Consider the following 21,239-nt stretch of genomic DNA (forward strand, 5'->3'; position numbering starts at 1 on the left):
ATTCAGTCTGTAACATTTTGCTCCTGGTCCAGGTTGCACCTTCAACATTTTGCTTAGAAATCTCTTCAGCTAAATATCCAATTTCATTGTTCACAAATTCTATTTCCACAAAATGCTGGAACACAATTCAGCTAACTTCTTTGCCACTTTATAACAAGAATCGCCTTTCTTCCAGTTTCCAATAACCTAGAGACCTCATGAGAATAATCTTTAACATCCATATTTCTTTTTTTTTTTTAAGATTTTATTTATTTATTTGACAGACAGGGATCACAAGGAGGCAGAGAGGCAGGCATAGAGAGAGGGGGAAGCAGGCTCCCCACCGAGCAAAGAGCCTGACGTGGGGCTCGATCCCAGGACCCTGGGATCACGAAATGAGCTGAAGACAGAGGCTTTAACCCACTGAGCCACCCAGGTGCCCCTAACATCCATATTTCTACCAACATTCTATTCATGTTTGTTTGTTTGTTTTTTAAATGGAGGCTTTCTCTCCAGCTCTTCTCCTTTCTTAAGAGACCCCACCAGAAACACCATTGCGATCCATATTTCTACCAATAGTCCCTTCATGGAAATCTAGGATTTTTAAAGCATATATCCCCCAAATCCTCCAGCCTTCACCCAGTACCCATTTCCAAAGCCACTTCCATATCTTTAGGTATTTGTTACCACAGCATGCCTACTTCATGGTACCAGATGTCTCTGCTCAGGCCACTGTAACAAAATACCATAGACTGTGTGACTCAAACAACAGAAACTAATTTTCTCAACATTCTGGAGACTAGAATGATCAAGGTCCAGCAGGGTTCAGTTTCCTGGCTTCAGTTCTCTTCCTGGCTTATAGGTGCTCACCTTCTCAGTGTGTCTTCACATGTGGAGAGAGAGAGAGAGAGAGATTGATTGTGTATCCTTTCTGGTATTTCTTCTTATAAGGAGACTAATCCTCGTAGATTAGGGCCACAAGCTTTTTACACCATTTAACCTTAATTCCTTCCTTAGGGTTCTCTTCTCCAAATACAGCCATACTGGGGGTTAACTTTTCAATATATGAATTTTAGGGGGACACAAACGTTCAGTCTATAACAGTCTCTGTTTTCTAATTCCCTTGTGATTTTTTTCTTTGAGGTTGGCCCACTGGCTGTTTAATTTTCACAAATTTGTGAATTCTCCAGTTTCCTTCTGTTACTGAATTCTAACATCATCCTGTTGTGGTCAAAGAAGATACTTTGTATGATGTCTATATTTTAAAATCTATTTTAAGTTTAAAGTTCATGACCTAACATATGTCGATCCCAGAAACCATTCTATGTTCACTTTAGAAGAATGTGTATTCTGTTGTTATTGATTGGAGCATCCTATATATGCCTATTAGATCTAGTTGGTCTATGATGTTGTTCGGGTCCTCTAATTTCTCACTTATCTTCTGTCTGGTTGTTCTATCCATTATTGAGAGTTGAGTATTAAAGTCTCCAACTATTATTGTAGAAATATCTCTCCCTTCAATTCTGTCAATTTTTGCTTTATATATTTTGATGGTCTATTATTAGAGGCACAAATATTTATAATGATTTAATCTTTACTGTATTAAACCTTTTATTAATATATAATGCCCTCCTTTGTGTCTTGTGACCTTTTTTGACTTAAACTCTATTTTGTCTGATATTAGCATAGCTACCCCTGCTCTCTTTTGGATACTATTTGTATGGAATGCCTTTTTCCATCCTTCCACTTTCAACCAATTTGTGTCTTTGGATCTAAAGTAAGTCTCTTGTAGAAAGCATATAGTTGGATTTGTTTTGTTTTGTTTTTGAGAGAGAGAGAGAGTGCAAGTTGGAGGGATGCAGAGGAGAGGGAGAGAGAGAATCCCAAGCAGGCACCACACTTAGCAAAGAGCCCAATTCAGGCCTTGATCTCATGACCCTGAGATCATGGCCTGAGCCAAAATCAAGAGTTGGACACTTAACTGACTGAGCCACCCAAGGGGCTTCTGGATCTGTTTTTTAATTCATTCTACCAATATCTGTCTTTTTATTGGAGAGTTTAATCTATTTACATTTAAAGTAATTGTTGATATGGAGGCACTTACTTCTGTCATTTTGCTGTCTGTTCTCTATATGCCTTATAGCTTTCTTATTCTTCATTTGTTGCATATGGTATTCTTTCTATTTAGTTGATTTTGTGGGGTTGAAGTGTTTTAATTCCCTTCTAATTTTTTTATGTATATCCTATAACTATTTTCCTTGTGGTTACCTTGGAGCTTACATTTAACATCCCAAAGTTATAACACTATAATTTGAATTTATAACAGATAAATTCCAAAAACGTATAGAAGTTCTGCCTTTTATAGCTCTATCCCCACCCCTTTGGTTAATGATGTCACAAAATTATGTCTTTGTATATTATACATCCAAGAACTTAAACTAATAATTGTTTTTTCAAAATGCATTAGTCTCTTGAAATTATGTAGAAAACAAAATGTGGAGTTACAAGTAAAAGTTATAGTAACACTAGTTTTTAGACCAATACATTTAAAAAATTAGTCTCACATAAGTCATGTGGAAAATAAAAAGTGGAGTTACAGCCTACTAAGAACTTTATTTCTTCATTTGGCTTCAAGTTATTATCTAACATCCTTTCATTTCAATCTTCAGGTCTCCCTTTAAGACTTCTTGCAGGGCAGGTCTAGTGGTTAAAAAAAAATTCTTCCAGATTTTGTTTACTTAGGAATGTCTGAATTTCTCCCTTACTTCTAAGAAACAATGCCGTTGGATATAAGATTCTTGGTTAACAATTTCTTTCCTTTTTTTCTTTTTTTTTTTTTTTTAAGATTCTATTTATTTATTTGAGAGACAGACAGTGACAGACATAATGAGAGAGAGCACAAGCAGGAAGAGATGCAAAAAGAGAGGGAGAAGCAGGCTCCCCTCTGAGCAGGGAGACAGATGTGGGACCCGATCCCAGGATCCTGAGATCATGATCTGAGCTGAAGGCAAATGCTTAACCAACTGAGCCACCGAGGTGTCCCAACAATTTCTTTCTTTTAAGAATATATTAGCCCACTGCCTCTGGCTTCCAAAGTTTCTAGTGATAAATCTGCAGGTAATCTTATTGAGGATCTCTCGTGTGTGACCATTTGTTTTTCTCTTGCTGCTCTCAAGATTCTCTGTCTTTGACTTTTGGATAATTTGATTATAATGTGTCTTGGTGTGTATCTCTTTGATCATCCTACTTGGAATTCATTGAGCTTCTTGGATGTTTATCTTCATGTCTTTCATCAAATTTTTGAGGTTTTCAGCCATTATTTTTTCAAACGATCTCTCCTTCCCTCTCTCTTTTCTTTCTAGGACTCCCACAATGGTTAAGTTGGTCCACTTGATGGTGTCCCACAGGTTTCTTAGGCTCTCTTCACTTTTTTCTTTTTTTTTTTCCTGTTCTTCACACTCCATAATTTCAACTGCCCTATCTTCAAATTTGCTGAATCTTTCTTCTGCCTGTTCAAATCTGTCTTTGAATCCCTCTAGTGAATTTTCTACTTGTTATACTTTTCAACTATAGAATTTCTTTTTTTTTAATTTAACTTATTTATTTGATAGAGAAAGAGAGAGCACAAGCGGGGGATGGGGGTGGGGGAGGGAGAAGTAGGTTCACTGCTGAGCAGGGAGTCTGATGTGGGGCTTGATCCCAGGATCCTGGGATCATGACCTGAGCCAAAAGCAGATGCTTAAATGACTGAGCCCCCCAGGTACTTTCAACCATAGAATTTCTTTTTGGCTTCTTTTTTGGTTTTCTCTCTCTTCAGTGATATTTCCATTTTGTTCATACGTTTTTTTTCCTGGACTTTTTCCACATCATCCTTTAATTCTTTGAACATCATTATGATAGTTGTTTTATTTAGTAGGCCTGCCTTCCAGTCTTCCTCAAGAATAGTTTCTATTTGTAGATTTCTTTCCTGTGAATGCAGAATATTGCTTTGTTTCTTTATATGTCTTGAGGTATTTTTGTTGAAAAATGGGCATTTGAATCTAATACTGTGGTATCTCTTGAGATCAGATTCTCTTCTTCTTCAAGGGTTTGCTGTTTATTGTTTTTGTTTTGATCTTTGTAGGTTAGCTCCTTGCTGAGGATCACCCTGAGATATAAACAAGGTCTTTTCAGGTCTTTTCTGAGCCTGCACCTTTCCCTAGCATGTACAATGACTTTCTAATTTCCTCTGAATATGCAGCTGCTTTTGAATGTCCCAGTCTTTAATGTGAAGGAGGAAAAGGTTTTTTTAAAATGGGAGATCAGTGAAAGGGAGTGCTAGCTCATCAATCCCCTGGAAGGCACTTGAGCCAGGGGGGTAGAGGCTTACAACAATGGAGGGGGCTGGTGCAACAACAGCGGGACACTTCTGTGTCTGTACTTCTATAACTAGAAGCAGCAATCAGAACTCAATATCAGATCTTCAATATTTAATGGAAAGGGCCCTTGATGCATACCCTGGCTCCTACAAGTTGCACATAAGCTGCTCTAGGATCATGTGCATAGCTGTCTGCCTTGGCCTGGGGAGTGGAAGATGGGGGAGCTATCACTGTGCTAAGAGTAGAAACTGATTGAAATGAACTGTCTACACCTTCCTTTGGAAGCTGCAAGCCTTCAATAGATTCCAAGGTTCCAAAATAGTTACATTAGATAGATTCTGCAGTGTGATTAGTGTCTGGGTGAAAAGAGAGATTTCTGGTGCTTCCTACTCCATCTTCCCAGAATCCTCCCCTCCAGCTATTAACATTGCTGTGAACTGAAGTGTTTTCTTTCTTTTGAAGTAAAAAAAAGAAAGAAAAAGAAAAAGTTAACACAACCACCTGTTTCTACTTGGAAGAAATTCTAGAGTGCAAATGCATTTATATAGAATACTGCCTTATGACATCATAAGAAAAACCATGGTCTGACATCACATGATTCCTATAACATACAAATATTATTCTTTTTAAAAATATTATTCTAAATGATGCCAAGATTTTGTGATTCAAGATGTGGAATTAAAGGAGAGAAATGAGATCTTTAAGAGAAACTTACATGCATGTGAAATCTGGACTCTGAGACAGCTGAATTCATGCTGTATCTTGGAATACAAATGAAATGCAATTCCTTCCTTGTTTCTCCTTCCTTCCTTCCTTTCTTCCTTCCTTCCTTCCTTCTCTCTTTCCTTTCCTCTTTCATTAAACAAAGTTATTGTATACCATCATGACCCAAACACTATCTTAGACACTAAATATACAACGAACAAAAAGACAAAGTCTCTTCTTAATAGAGTTTACATTTATACAGACAAAAAATAGTAGACACAAAAAATAAATTATATGTTATGTTCAAAGGTGATAAGTGCTATGGAAAAAAATATAAAGTGGGAAAAGGGAATGAAGAGTGTTGGGTTGGGTAAAGGTGCTGCTATTTCTTCTGTAGTGTTTAGGGAAACCCTCACTGTAGTAAATAATCTAATATATTTGAATCATAGTTCAGGCAGTAGTTAAACCTTCCTTTCAATCAGTTAATATACAATACCCAAATTAGCCTAACTTTCTCCACCTGGAGAATCTTTTGATCTTGTTCCTTATTAAATTAAAATGTACCAAAATGCTGTGCTTGTTGCTTAGTGGATCAGGCAGTTTGATGTAAAAAATCTGAATAAATACCCCTCCACCCCCACCCCAGAGGTATATGCAATTATTAGAGTGATTCTTTAAAGGACTTGTTAAAATGCCAAAATAGTGCCACAGAAAACATGTGAAATAAAGATTTAAGTTTTCTTTATGGAAAAAAAGTGTTTAACAAGGGTTTATGGGGTTTTATAAAAACACCTTAACACCTTACAGACCTAAGGGGGAAAAAGCTCTATTTAAGTATCATGCACCAATAGCAGACCACCCAATGCTGATGACTAGAAGACTCAAACAGACCCATCCTTGGGAGCCTATGTGGAGACCCTAATTTTATGGTCATTTTAATTGTATTTAGGTTATTACCTCATGCCCCAGCAAACACCTACAGTATTTAATAAAAATGAGCACAGAACAGTGTTCTAGTTAAAGTATGTACCAAAATCATAAACTAAGTATGCTTCACCATAAATTAACTGGGTGTTTAGTGTTTCTTTGCCTTTAAGTTATATTTATTTTTCTTATAACATGGTATGCTTCACTATATACCAAATCAACACTAATTGACTTAGCATTTAGACACACTCTTCTATCTCTAGTTCATATACCCACAAAGTGATAAGTACAGTCAATCAGCTCTCCAGGTATTTGAAAGAATTACTGTATTAGATCACTGGAGCTGAAAAGCAAATCTTGAAAAGAAAAGAAGAAAATACATTTTGTATCTGTCTAGAGTCTAGCTGTAGTGCTACTAGTTACAACAAAGTTGAATCAGATATAAAAAGTTGTGGCTTTCCTCTGAAACAAAAGGAACTATCTTAAAAAACCAAACTCCTTCATTTTGTATTTGTCTATAGTCTAAAAATTGGATTCTTAATTTTTTTGCTTCAGAGCTCTGCAGAAAAAAATTAATAGATAAGGGCAACATATAGAATTTAGAATGTATGTTCTTTACTGCCACCACTGTCTGACTAAATATTCCAGCACAAATCCCTTAATTACCAAATTTGTAGCTCCTTCTATTTCTTTTCCTGGTCATTCCATAGCCCATCAACTTCATATCTGCACAATCCTCCCCCGACAACATTACACTAAAGGAGTTCATTTAAGTCTCATGAAATCTCCTAATAGCCAACATTGCTGGTCTTTTTTCAGTCCTCAGTTGATTGACTTCTCTGTAACTTCTACCTCATAGAGTACTTCTTCCACTATGAAATTCTCTCTGACCTGGCCTTTCACACCACCACCATCGTTTCCATCCTCCAGTCTTAGAACCCCTTCTCAGGCTCCTACACTGGCTTTTTTTCCTCTATCTGTTAATTATAGATGACCTTATAGCATTCTATACATTCTTCTCTTTTCACTCTGCAAACACTCCTTGAGTGATTCTATCAATCTTAATCTACTGACTGTATGGTTATGATTCAAATTGAATGTGATATCCCCTCCTCCAAGAAAAACAGATTCCTTCCTCAATGTTCACATTTCAGGAAAGAGGGAGATCACCTACCAGATGCTGGTGCCAGAAACCTAGATGTCCTTTACCTCTCATGTAGGGTTATCAGATTTAGTGATTAAAAATATAGGACCTTCAACTAAATTTTAATTTCAAGTAAACAATGAATTATTTTTTAGTATTAATATTTCCCAAATACTGAATTGTAACTGAGCACACTGTATTCGCAATGCTATGCCTACATCTAAACAAACATCAAGCTCTTAAATATTTCTCAAATCTCTTCATGTCCCTTTATTTTCCATAGACCTACCCATCATGGTCTATTGCTCAGATAGCTAAAATAGCCTTCCAATCAGACTCCTTGAATGCTCCATGACCCCTTAAAATTCATTTTCTACATAGCAAACAGAGTGATCTTAAAAACCAGAGTGATCTTAGAAAAAAAAAATGAATTGGAAATACAAACTGAATTGGAAAAAACCAAACATGAATTCTATCATGATATTCATCTTCTTATTTCCCATAAGCAAATCCCTTACTGTTACCACCTCAATGCTGGCCTCTGCCTACATCTCCAGCATACATTTTAGTGATTCAATTTAATTTATTGTGTTTTGGCCACAATTATCTTTTATTTCAATTCTTCAAATCCTTCTAGAACCCATCTGCATTTCACATACCACTATTTCCACTGCCCTGGAATTTACAGACCACTGATTGAATTTGTAATGTATTGAGGTGAAATTCACATAAAAGAAATGTAACCATTGCAAAGTGAACAATTCAGTGGAATTTAGTACAGTCATAACATTGTGCAACCTCCCTATTATTGCAAAACATTTCTATCACTCCACAGTAAAGCCTTTTACTCATTAAGCAGTTTCTCCCCATTTCTACCTTTCCCTAGCTCCTGGCACCCACCAACTGCTCTTTGTCTCCATGGACTTGCATATTCTAAATACTTCATATAAATGGAACCATATAATATGTGGTCTCTTGTGTCTGGCTTCTCTCACTTAGCATTATGTTTGGCGGGGGGGGGGGGTGTCATTCATGTTACGGCATGTATCAGTTCTTCATTACTTTTTGTGGCTGAGTAGTATTCTATTGTGTGTATATACCACTATTTGTTTATGCATTCCTCTGTCATTGGACTTTTAGGCCATCTCCATCTTTTGGCTATTGTGAATAGTGCCGCTAAAAACATGAAAACATGTTTTCAGTTCTTTTGCCTATATATCTGAGCATGGAATTATGAGTCATATGGTAACTCTGTAGCTTGACCCTTAACTTTTTAGAGAACCTCTAAACTGTTTTCCATAGCAGCTGAACCATTTCACATTCCCATCAGCAAAGTATAAGCACTCAAATTTCTCCACATCCTCATCAGCACTTATTATCTGACACTTAGATTTTAACAATCCTAGTGGGTGTGAGGTGTATCTCATGTGGTTTTGATTTACATTTCCCAATGACTAATGGTTTTGAGCATGATGTATATACACAGAGAGAGAACATATAAAGCTTCTTGCCTATTTGTATATCTGCTTTGGAAAAACATCTATTCAAATTCTTCACCCATTTTTTAGCTGGGCTGTTTGTCTTGTTGCTGTTAAGTTGTAAGAGTTGTTTATACATTCTGGGTACAAAACCCTAGTCAGATATGTATTTGCAGGTGTTTTCTTCCATTGAGTAGCTGTCTTTTCACTTTCTTGATAATGTCCTTTGCTTCACAAAAGCTTTTGATTTTAATAAAGTAATTTTTAATGAGGTAAATATTTATATCTATCTATCTATCTATCTATCTATCTATCTATCTATCTATTTATTTTGAGAGAGAGAGCACAAGCAGGGAAACGGGCAGAGGAGAGAATATCCAAGCCGACTCCTGCTGAGCATGGAGCCTGATGCAGGGCTTGATCCCACATATTGTTCCACTCAGGACTTGAGTGGAAACCAAGAGTTGGATGCTTAACCAACTGAGCCATGCAAGTGCCCCTTCAATGAAGTCTAATTTATTTATTTCTTCTTTCGTTGCTTATGCTTTCAGTGTTATATCTGAGAATCAATTGCCAAATCTATAGTCATGAAGGTTTGCCCCTATATTCATATCTAAGAGTTTAATGGTTTTAGCTCTTACATTCATGTGATCATTGATCCATTTTGGGTTAGTTTTAGATATGATGTGAGATAAAGTTCCAACTTAATTCTTTTGCATGTGGATATCCAGATGTCCAGCACTATAACAGAATGCTCCCCTATCTTCTTCCCTATCTCTTCCCACCTCCTCTTTCCAGAGCCTATATATCTTCCAGGGTTCAGCTTAAATGTTACCTTCTTTGTATACCTTCTCCCTCCCTCTCAGATGTTATTCTATTATTTAGATATTTAATAGATATTCCGTTATCCCTATTATATGCCTATATTTCACCATGTGCTTAATTTCTGTCCTCTCTGCTACATTATAAGCTCCAGAAGGAAAATACTATGTTTATCTGATTCACCACTACATCCCTATTTGTCTAGCATGGTGTCTGCCATATATATTTGTTGAATTAATGAATGTTTGTTGCATCACCCACTTTCTACAATTTATCTCCAACCCAGGCCTCTTAATCACACTTAAGGATCATTTATTTTTTTTTTAAATTTATTTATTTGTTAGAGAGAGAGCGCACGAGTGAGCACAGGCAGACAGAGTGGTAGGCAGAGGCAGAGGGAGAAGCAGGCTCCCCGCCGAGCAAGGCGCCCAATGTGGGACTCGATCCCAGGACGCTGGGATCATGACCTGAGCTGAAGGCAGCCGCTTAACCAACTGAGCCACCCAGGCGTCCCAAGGATCATTTATTTAATGAATAAAAAATCTTTCTCTTGTTTCTCTGTTTGTCTAAATTGACCTGTGGTCATTCTTTGTTTGCCCTTCCATCAAAACATGCTCAAATGTCACTTCTGCAAACACTTAACCTGACTTCTGTAGTTATTTATTCACTCCTTTATAGCACCTTGTAGCCCTTTCTCTAATAGCACTTAACAGGTCTGGTCCTACACTAGGCTACAAACTTCAATAGGAGAGAACAACCATCCTTTTATTTCCTCCAGTGCCTTACACAGTGCCAGATACATAGTAAAATCCCAACAAATATTTATTAAATAAATGGGAAAGTGGATATGTGATTAGTGAAAAAAACATGAATAAGAGTAATTATTATTTTTCTGTGTCCCCATAAGTGCAAAGACCTGAAGGTGGCTTAGGGACAGCTCAGGTCTCCATCATAATCACCAGGCCATTTGTGGACCTACTCTTCAAATTTGCTGTTTAATTATATAGAAATCAAATTTCTGGGTCAATGAGCTTTTGAGATAAATCATTAACAGACTTTTTTGAAATTTCCTAGATGCTTGGTACTGTGCTTGGTGCTATGGGACAGAGAAAAGAAACATAAGGCATGATCTTTCCCCTTATAATTTAGATTAGTGAAAAACACAAACTGAAATGAAATGATTAATGAATTATATAACAATTAATGGATGATATAAGAAGTCAAAAACTAAGTACTAATTATTTCACAGTTTAACACTATAAATGCAATGAAATTCAGAAAAAAAAATAAGTTTTTTAATCTAAGAAAACATTATTGCAGACCTAATACTGTAATAGGCTCTGTGTTAGATGCTGGGATATGGACATGAATAAGACATCCCTTTCTTAGTCAGAAACTCCTTTGAGTATCTAAATAAAAGTATGAATTCTCTCTGTAGAAAAATGCATACACATTAAACATACAGCTGTACACATAAACATAAACACACACATATTAACAGCAACATTGTAAACAATATTAGGAGATCATGAATCACAAATGTCTGATCTGGAGAATTTCTCTAGGGAATATAAAATGATTAAAGCCTAGAAGAAATTAAGCTTCTCCATTATTTTTCTTTTAAAGTGATTTGCTATAATCCATGTTTAAAAGCAAAATATTTATTATTACTAGAAATAACAACAAAAAAGATTCAAGGGTTGGTGAACAATTTCTACTCTATGGAGAAGTTATATTCTATCCATAGAAGGCCACTTCAGCTGACAGGTACCATCCAAATGTGGGTTCAGCAACGCCTGATTTTGAAACTTTTCAAGAAAAGTCATGAATACAGATGTTATGTGAATTCTTCTGGTTTTTAAATGTTGGTGCTGTGTAAGAGACTCTTCCATGCCTCTTCAACATCCATTCTCCCCGCCTTTCATACTAACAGAACTGCAATTTTATCCTAACCACAATGTCCCAATTAAAAGTTGACACTTCCTGGCCTCATTTGTTGATGGGATAGCCAGTAAAATGTCAGCAGAGTTGTCAGGTGACTTCTAGAGAGTGTTGAGTCACTTGGGACAGATCCTCCTTTTGCCCTTATTCTTTTCTACCTTTTTCCAGCCTGAAATATGGATGTGATGGCTGGAGCTCTGACAGACATATCAGACCATGATCTGAGGTCATGACATGATTTTGAAAATAGAAACTATGAGTTAGGGATGGTAGAGCACAAACATGGGTGGTGTCTAGTTCCTTGTTGACTGTGACATTTCCATTCCACCCTAACTGCCTACTTCCAAACTTCTTTTACATAATAGAAAAATGAAAAAAATCTACTTTTATCTTGTTTCAAATAGTTTTTGGAGAAGGGTTTGTTTTATGCAGCTAAACAAATTCTATTATTTCATATATTCTTTTTAAATATAAAGTGAACCCGTAAAAGATATCTGTGATCTCTATCCAGCTAACAAGTCACCTATTTAGGACCCCTTGCTGGGGACACAGAAAGCACATAAAAGTTAATGTTATAGAAGTAGACATGTGTGTGTGTGTGTGTGTGTGTGTATACATGTATTTATTTCCCAGATCTGACCACTGAGAGGCCTAGAAGCAATGATACTGTAGTAGAAATGAACACACCAGGTACCCAGACATTGGTTTCCAAAAGTCATTCTCCTCCTGGCAATAGAAAGAACCAGGGCTTTGGAGAGAAACAGCTGATTCCAGGACTAGGGCAGGGAAAATACAGAATGAGCTGGAACTTTCCTGCCAGAAAGTAAAGAAGTAATAACAACAACCAGCACAAAATGATGTGGGCATGTTGAAAGTACACAGGAGCCAATTTCTGGAGGCAATCTGATGGCTAAATATGGGGCAATTTGAACAAGAAAATAAGTAATGCTAGTAACAGATCTAACCCACAGAATAAACATTCACAAGTTCATACTGATATAAATAATTGAATAAACAAGTAAACGTGGAAGAAGAGACAGATCTTTTTTCAAAACAAGATTTATTTATTTATTTTAGAGAGAGAGAGAGAGAGAGAGAGTGGAAGGGTGGGACAGGGGAGAGGGAGAGAGAAAATCGAGCAGACTCCATGCTTAGCACAGAGCCTGAGATGGGACTTGATCTCACCACCCTGAGATCACAACTTGAGCAGAAACCAAGAGTTGGACACTTAACCAACTGAACCACCCAGACACCCTGAGATAGCTCTTTCTCACAACAGAATTCCAACTAATAAATGGAGGTTGAATAATGGAAATAAGACAATTACCATTTGGCAATACCTGAGTTAATAATTAGTGCAGGCTAGAATAATCAATGGATTGAAAAATTAGTAAGAAAAAGTATGGTAAAAAGCAGGATATTACATGGTCTCAATATATCTTTCACAAAATACTTACTAATTACAAAGGGGAAATAGTAAATTTAAGTGCAGAAATCTTGCAGACATCTTCTCAACCAAGTGATCAAAATTAACATCATCTACAATGAGACAAATCAACATCATGTATCTCCTGATACGATGCCTGAGAAGGATATTACATCAGTTTGGTGGGATTCTTGCCAAGAAGGCATAATTCAACATGCCTCTTTCAACATGAGGAAACATCAGACAAATCTAAATCAAAAGACATTCTACAAAAATAACTGGCCAGAACTCCTCAAAAGTGTCAAAGTCACGAGCCTCAAATGAAACCTGAAGAACTGTCCCAGATTACAGGAAACTAAAGTAACATGCCAGTTAAATGCAATGCAGAATCTTGGATTGGATCCTGGACCATAAAAAGTGCTTGAGTGGGACAAATGGCAAGATTTGAATGAAGTCTGTAGATTAGTTAATAATATTATTTCAATGTTAACTTACTGGTTTTGATTACTGTACCATGGCTATAACATATTAATATTTGGAGAAGCTGAACAAAGGGCATATGGAAAGTCTCTCTATTTTTGTAACTTTTCTGAAACTCTGAAATTATTTCCAAAATAAAAAGTTAAAAAAAAAATAACAGGTGTGATACTGAGATATAAAAAGAAGTACGTATTTTGGTCTTTGTCCCTGTTTTCTGGTTTGCAGCATCTATATTCCTTGGAATCTCCAAAATGATGTGTCTTTTTGTATGCTAACAAAATAACTGGTGGCTGGGGGCTCTTGATAGCTCAGGATGGGGGCTGGTTGCCAGGAAAACCAACCACATGATTAGAGGGTTGGTTCTTTTAGCCCCATCCCCCCTCTCTGGGGAGGGGGAAAAGAGGGTGTTAGAGTTAACCACTAATGGTCAATGATTTACTCAATCATGCCTACTTAATAAAGCCTCCATTAAAAGCACTGACCATAGGGTTTAGAGAGCTTCCAGGTTCCTGAACACTTCTAGGTGGGCTGGGGGGATGGCCTGTTCAGAGGGTATGGAAGCATCACATACCTTGTCTTACCTTGTCTTATGCATCTTTTCCAACTGGATGCTCTTGAGTTGTATCCTCTTATAATAAATCAGTAATCTACTAAATTAAGCACTTCTCCTGAGTTCTCTCAAGGCATTCTGGCAAACTATCAAACCTGAGTTAGGAATTATGGGGACCTCTGATATATAGCCATTTGGTCAGAAGCACAGATAACCACTTAGGCTTGCAACTGGCATCTTAAGTAGGGTGCAGTCTTGTGGACCAGAGCCCTTAATGTAAGTAGTTAATGTCATAATTGAATTACAGGGCATCCAATTGGAGTCCAGAGAGTTGGAGAATTTCTTGGTGTACAAAACCCACAGGCTGGGTATCAGAAATGCTGGTGTGAGTAGAAGAAATAGTTTTTCCTCTAATAGGTTAATGGTTATGCTAATATATTATCCTTTCTGTCAACACTATGCTATTTATGTCTAACAGAGTTGGCTATCTATCTCAGAATTTTTCTAGAAAAAAAATTATTTCAAATAATTTTTAAGTAGATCACTGAGTGGGTATCTCTGAGTTACCAATGTTATCCTGTGGTGACAACCTCAGATCTATATATAAAATATCCTGAAATAGCATTCAGTGTGTTTTGAGGTTGGCATAGTATAATACAGGTGGAATCTAAGAAAAATCTACATGGTAATGCTAAGAGAGAAAGATTAGAAAGGAGGAGGGACATGGCCAGGTAACAGACTTCGATCTAAATGAGAGTGGAGGAGGATTTGAATTCTGGTTAGCAGTCAGTATAGAAGGGGGGTCGTTCACATTTTAAAGTTCAAGATTTGAAATTTGAAAAATAAGGAAGGAGACACAGATGCTAGTTATCATGGAAAACAGTAGCATCTTGATAGAAATAAAGAAATTGGGAGGGACATATGATGAACCCAATTTTGGCCATGTTGAACTTTAAGCAGTGACAGAACATTTGGAGATAGGAGGCTGGAGCTCAGAAAAGAGATTCAAGTTGGAAGTACATTTGGGTGTCACCAGTAAAATGTTAATTGCTGAAATCATTAGAATGTATGATCTCTTTGATGGAAAAACTGCAAAAAAGAAAATCAGGGAAAAAGGGCTACAGAGGGGAAAAACTAAAAATGGGCTCTTCTCAAACTTTTATGCCCAATTATTAACAGAAAATGTCAGCTTTAAAATTACAGCAAACAGGGGTGCCTGGGTGGCTCAGTGGGTAAAAGCCTCTGCCTTCGGCTCAGGTCATGATCCCAGGGTCCTGGGATCAAGCCCCACATCGGGCTCTCTGCTCAGCAGGGAGCCTGCTTCCTCCTCTCTCTCTGCCTGCCTCTCTGCCTACTTGTGGTCTCTGTCTGTCAGATAAATAAATAAAACCTTAAAAAATAAAATAAAATAAAATTACAGCAAACAGCTTGTGTGATGGTACCTGCCTCTCAATGATCCTTCATCTCTGGAATGGCTTTTGGTCACAGGGGTGGAGTCCAATGGCCATGCCACGTCATGGCCCTGCACCTTGGGCACTGATGATGAAAATATAAACGTGGTGCAAGGGAAGGTATTCTCTCTCTCTCTTTCTCCCTCCCTGGCATTTAAAACTTGGAATGGAAAGAAATTGCTACTGGGAGTCACATTTATGGTAAAGCCCTGTAGAAAAAGTCAACCAAGTCTTATCTCTAAGGACTCTGAAGCTTCATCCCTAAGGTTTGGTTTTCAACTCTCTGTAACACACCAGTCTCTTTCCAACAAATTCCATCACTCCCATTTTTCCTTTCAGATACTTGAGATCAGTTTCCATTGCTTTGAACAAAACAATTAATGCCCTTGTCTTAGTCTATTCAGGCTGCTATAACAAAATATCAGAGACTGGGTAGCTTATAAACGACAGAGATGTATTTCTCTCACATCTGGAGGCTGAGAAGTCTAAGATAAAGATCCTGGAAGATTTAGTGCCTGGTAAGAACCCATTTCCTGGTTCACAGAAAAAGGGTTCATGACCTAATTATCTCTCAAACAATCTCCTCTGAACACTGAAGATTAGGTTTCAACATACGAATTTCCCCAGTGGTGGGGGAGGAGGGGGACCAAACACGGTAACAACCACAAATATTTAATGACCACTCTCACAGTGGGACTCAAACTTTAGTGTGGATATGAATCACCTAGGCATCTTGTTAAATATAGATTCTGATTCATTGGGCCTGGGGTGGAATCTGCAATTCTGCCTGTCTAACCAGCTTCCAGATGATTCCATTACTGCTGATCTGAAGACACACTTGAAGTAGCAAGGCACCACATGACAACTAGCTCTGTCCTCAAGGAACGCATAGTCTGGCAAAGCAGACAAGCCATATGTCCATGAAATGAATAATTCAGGGTATCACTGTGCAGCATAAAGAACGCTGGAGTGATTTTAGACTTGGGTCTGTTTAAACCTACTGTGTTTAAACTTGCAAGTCACTGAATCAAACTGGACCTCAGTTTCTGCATCTGTAAAATGAGAGTGACAAGATGACTATCGTGTCCTTCTCAACTGTTAAATTCAATCTGTGATTAAAATTAAGACTAATTTCACAAACAGGGATAATACCAACTTAGATAATTATCCATTATTTGTGTGTAATGAGAAAAGGATTATTTCTAATAAAAATATACATTTAATGATTTCAAAAATGTACATAAAATATTCAGTGGAAAATCAGTTTAATTAATAATATATATAATATTGTCTGATTTCAAATTGTCTTTAAATTCATGGTTAATTCTAACTTTTTCTTCCTTATCTGTGATTTCTACTATCAGTGGGTTTATTTTTATAAGAAACCCCAAATCTATAAAAGTTAGTGCCCATCCTTGTCAATCCCTGACTGTCCCAACCTACCCAACTACTCCCCACTTGAGCCCTGAGGTGGGAATGACTCAGGCTGTCAATACGTTTGAAGCTTCCTTTTCATGACTGAGCAGAATCTGGAATTAGTTTGTCCAGTGTTCCTGGAGGTAAACTGAGACCCCTGGGAATTGAGCTACCATTTCATCTGACTGGCCACCTGCCCAGCTTCTGGTTTTCACCCTAGCTCCCTGTTGGGAGAGGAGCCCAGCCTTGAACCCGAGCCAAAAAAGCTGTAGCCCTTGCTCCACTTAATTCTTGCCAACCCAGGAAGGAGACAAACCATGCTAGGGACACCACCACCACTACCATCCCAGCTTCCCCAGTTACTAGATTGTCTGCTTTAGCCTAGGGACCTCCCAGAATTGCAGCTCAGATAACGAGAAATTCTCCCCCAGGCCTAACACATTAGCCTGCCAAAAGCCTTTACAAATGACTTCTTTAGGGGAGCCTGGGTGACTCAGTCATTAAGCATCTGCCTTCAGCTCGGTAGTGATCCCAGGGTCCTTGGATCAAGCCCCTCATTGGGCTTCCTGCTCAGCAGGATGCCTGCTTCTCCCTCTCCCACTCCTCCTGCTTGTGTTCCCTCTCTCCCTGTCTCTCTGTCAAATGAATGAATAAAATCTTTAAAAAAAATGACTTCTTTACATTCACAAGTAGACTGACTAGAAATAGAGCAAGATGTCTTGTAGGCTAATTCACTATACTGACAAAAATAGCAGCTATAGCTTAAGAGGTAAAATGTATTTGCTATTCAATCTTGGTAGGAGCACACACTTTAATATTTATTCCATGCTTGCCTTATTAGATGATTTGTGATCATATAACACCTTTGGGACTTGGTCTACTCATCTGTAAACTGACTGGGCAACTCCTAAGTGTGTTCAATGAAAACTCTAGATAAATTTCTTTACCAAACAATTATATTCACTTTTTGGACCCATTCTGTTTCTCCTATAGTGTTGTTACTGCTAAATATAGCCATGATCTCACAAGACTTTTTTTTTTTTTTAAATAGGATAGAGCAATCCTTTATTTTTAGACATTTTCACAAAGAAGTTTTCAGTAAGTGAACTTTCCAATGGAAGAGAGAACATGAAAATCAGCCTCCAGCCATCAGCTCTTCTTAGGCCCTAGCATTCTCCTTGCCCAAGTGGTGAAGTTAAAGTGTGTATTTCCCTTCCTTTATTAACTTATCCTGCTGCCTTCTGATGTCACCCAGGTGTTTCATCGTTTGCTGCCAAAGGAGACATTCTAGGAAATCATCGAATTCTATCTTGCGCATTCACTGCATGGATACCACCAATTCCAGGCGCACATTCTATCCACTTTTTTTTTTTTCCCCCAAAAGCATGGCACTGACCTGGGATCTGGTTAGACTGCTCAGCACCTTGAACTGTCATCCAATGATCTAAGTTAAGGCCCAGGCTTTTCTGCACATCAAAGAAAGGTATGGAGGCCCACGATGGTGCCCATGTCTCCTCACTGGCCACTGCTACTGGATGATCTCTCACACTATTCTACAGGTAGTTCTACATGTGAGTTTTTTTCCTATGACTTCCTTGAAGACAGAGGTTTTGTTTTACTCAGTCCTTGTAGCCGAGTTTCTTACAGTTATTAGCTCACAGTAGGCTTCAATAAACACCAAATGAACTGCAAACATGAATCACTAAGTTACAAAACAACACCCCAAATAGCTCACACATGAGCAAAATTTGTGAAATAAGTTTTCTTTGTAGTTCTTAACAGTTCCTTATATCCTGAAAAGGTCATTTTAGATAAAATTCGTCATGTTGAACTTCATCAGAGCAACCTTACAATCTTTTGGCTATTTGATAGTAGGAAAATGGAGGGGCTGGGCAGTTATTTGAAGAATATAGTTTACCTTCCTCAAAAGGAACTTCGGGCAGTTTACAATGTCCCCACAATGTACCAGAAGAGGCAGGAACTGGCAGACTTCACCTGACTGAGGCTCAGAAGCCCTGCAGCTACCTTCCCAGAGGCAGAAATCCTCACATTAATTTGCATAAGAACAGAGGCACCAAAGAAAGCACCAGAATGTAAAGACAAATGATCAAGCTAGTGGGGGAGCTTGAGCGAGGCTGTAGTAACAGTCTTCCTGATGAATTGACCTTAAAGATTCCTTGGGTCACTTGAAGAATACTTGGTAAAATACGTAAATATTAATTTTTCTTTTACCTCTAGTAGAGAAAAAGTGCTTTGAGAGCCTAGCAGAACAGGGAATTGTTAAAAAATAAATTTAAGGAAATGGTAAAATCATGGCTCCCATACAGCTATTAAAATGAACATGTATTAAAGAATTTTCTTAAATCATATGATATGAGGAAACCAGGAAGATGTTATAAACTAGTTGAAAGGAAAAGTCAAAACAGCACAAATTCATAAGGATTAAAGGAACATTGCAAATAGGCCCAAACTAGTTTTTCCACATGGCATAGGAAGTAAATTAAAATTGCTGCTGGATCAGACATAATATATGTATCCATTAGTTCCCTACGACTTACAGAATGGCAGAATAGCTCAAAGACAATGCACTGCATTAGAATCTGATCATTTGGAAGGGTACTCTCTGGATAAGGTTAGTTTTCTATCGAAACATAAAAGTTTTTCTACAGTGTTGACTTGACCTTTGGCCCTAATAGCTTTCTTTAAACTAACAGATGTTTCAGCCGTTCTTGGCAAGCAAATTGCTGTCGTTTCATAACTGGATTCTCTACTGGTATCTGAGATGCCAATATTTCATAGTGTTTATTAAAACAATGCCACACATGTAGCAGAACAAGCCTTATGTTTTTAAAATTCCTGGGAATCTGACATTCTCAACTAGGTATTCTCTACCTCTGTGCAGAAACAGGACACAGGGTTGTCCTAACAAACAAGGCCACATGATTTTCTCAAAACATGATACTGACTCTGCTCAAATACTCAGGTGTGTATTCAGTTGACACCCTAGGGTCCTGTGCCATGAACTATGGAAGACAATCTGGGCCAGAGAAGAGTCTGAAGGCTGGTGTTCTCTATTACTGGGCTTCGTTCATACTTGCAACAATGGCTTCAGGAGTACCATCCCCCTGATGGGCCCACAGTATTTCCACAGCTTTAGAACTGTTCTCACTGGTGTCCGTGCTCCTTCCTATATGTCAGCTGCCCAATTGGCCGAAACAGAGGTACAGCCCTGCAAAGAAGACCATAGAGGCAAAGACAGGAACAGATTTGGAAGCGGGGCCACCATCTCCTGGCAGGCAGTGACCTCAGCCCTCAGCCATCCTCCTCCTGCACCACCATGGGGGTCTCCCCTTCTCATCCTACCTCAACCCAGGCACAGAGGAGCCTTTGTTCACTATCCTAAGTGGTTTTGTGGGTGTATCTGTTCTTTGGACTTTATCCCCTCAGCTCCCTCCAAGAGCTCTGCTCAACTCCCTCCTAGCCTGCACCACTCCTTATTCTCAGGAATGTTTCCCTTATCTGTTTTCCAGACAAGGCAGCTGGCAGATTTACTCAGAATCTAAAGACTCATGTAATCTTGAGCAAAGTGGCTGGCAGGAGGGATTAGGATTCCCTTCTCTAAGCAGGAAAGAGAGTGGTTCCTAGAGAGCCAGGCACTCTGTAAACTACCAATGAGCTGCTTTGACCATAAAAGCAGTTCAGCCTGGCCTTTGGTGAATGTCTTGGTGGGGTGGTTTTTTTTGTTGGTTTTTTTTTGTTTTGTTTTGTTTTGTTTTTTGGTTTTGGTTTTGTTTTTAAGTAGAATTGTATCCCCATTGGACCCACCACCATAAGTTAGCTGCAAAATATACATTCCAATAGCTGAATGAGCTGACCTGTTGTATGGGGTTACTTAGTATTGTTCATTTAAATACTGGAGAATGTCTGTCAGATACAATGGTTTTCGTTGTAGCACAGTTGATGCTAAACTGTTCTGACAGTGAGTAGGCAATAGGTTCAGCAGCTTCTAAAGGAAAATCGTGGTTCGTATTAATAAAACCATGTCATCAGTGTCAAGAACGGAGCATTCTCTACCAGTTACTATGCCTTGCAGCGTCCTCCCATTTACGTAACAGCTGTATCAAGTTATATATGATGGAGCAATAATGCCAAATTAGGACACTACTCTTGTTTTATATACATTTAGAATTGGAATTTTGCCCTCCCATAAGGAACTCAGAATGTACACCAGGATTATAGAATTTAATAAATAGATTCACTCAAAAGATAACCAAGTGCATTATTATTCTATGAACTGGAGATACAAAGATAAATAAGACATTGTCTGTGGAGAAGACAGTACAAATAAGTATTACAACATTTTCACAAGGTTAGAAGATGGCTGTCAGGCATTGTTTTATTCCTGGTGTCAAGGATTTCTGAAATTTTATTAACTTAAATAGAAATGAAATTCAGTGATGATATGATGATACATGGTCTTATGGGAGCACCAATACGTGATCTGACCAGAAACCAAAATCACCATAAAAAGCCATATTATTTTAATTGCAACATTTTAAAAT

At 38.0% G+C, this 21,239-nt stretch overlaps 1 protein-coding gene across 1 annotated transcript in view; it reads right to left on the minus strand.

Moving 5' to 3' along the window:
- Positions 1 to 258: 258 nt before the first annotated feature.
- The window catches only part of ANAPC10 (anaphase promoting complex subunit 10), a 147,496-nt gene continuing 126,515 nt past the window's right edge, over positions 259 to 21,239 (minus strand). The window contains exon 5 of the mRNA XM_080796541.1: positions 259 to 862. Within this exon, the coding sequence (XP_080652667.1) occupies positions 854 to 862 (9 nt within the window). The 3' untranslated portion in view covers positions 259 to 853. The remainder of the gene's footprint in view (positions 863 to 21,239) is intronic.

Source organism: Martes martes (genome assembly GCF_963455335.1).
Source record: "Martes martes genome assembly, chromosome: 2".
NCBI lineage: Eukaryota > Metazoa > Chordata > Mammalia > Carnivora > Mustelidae > Martes > Martes martes.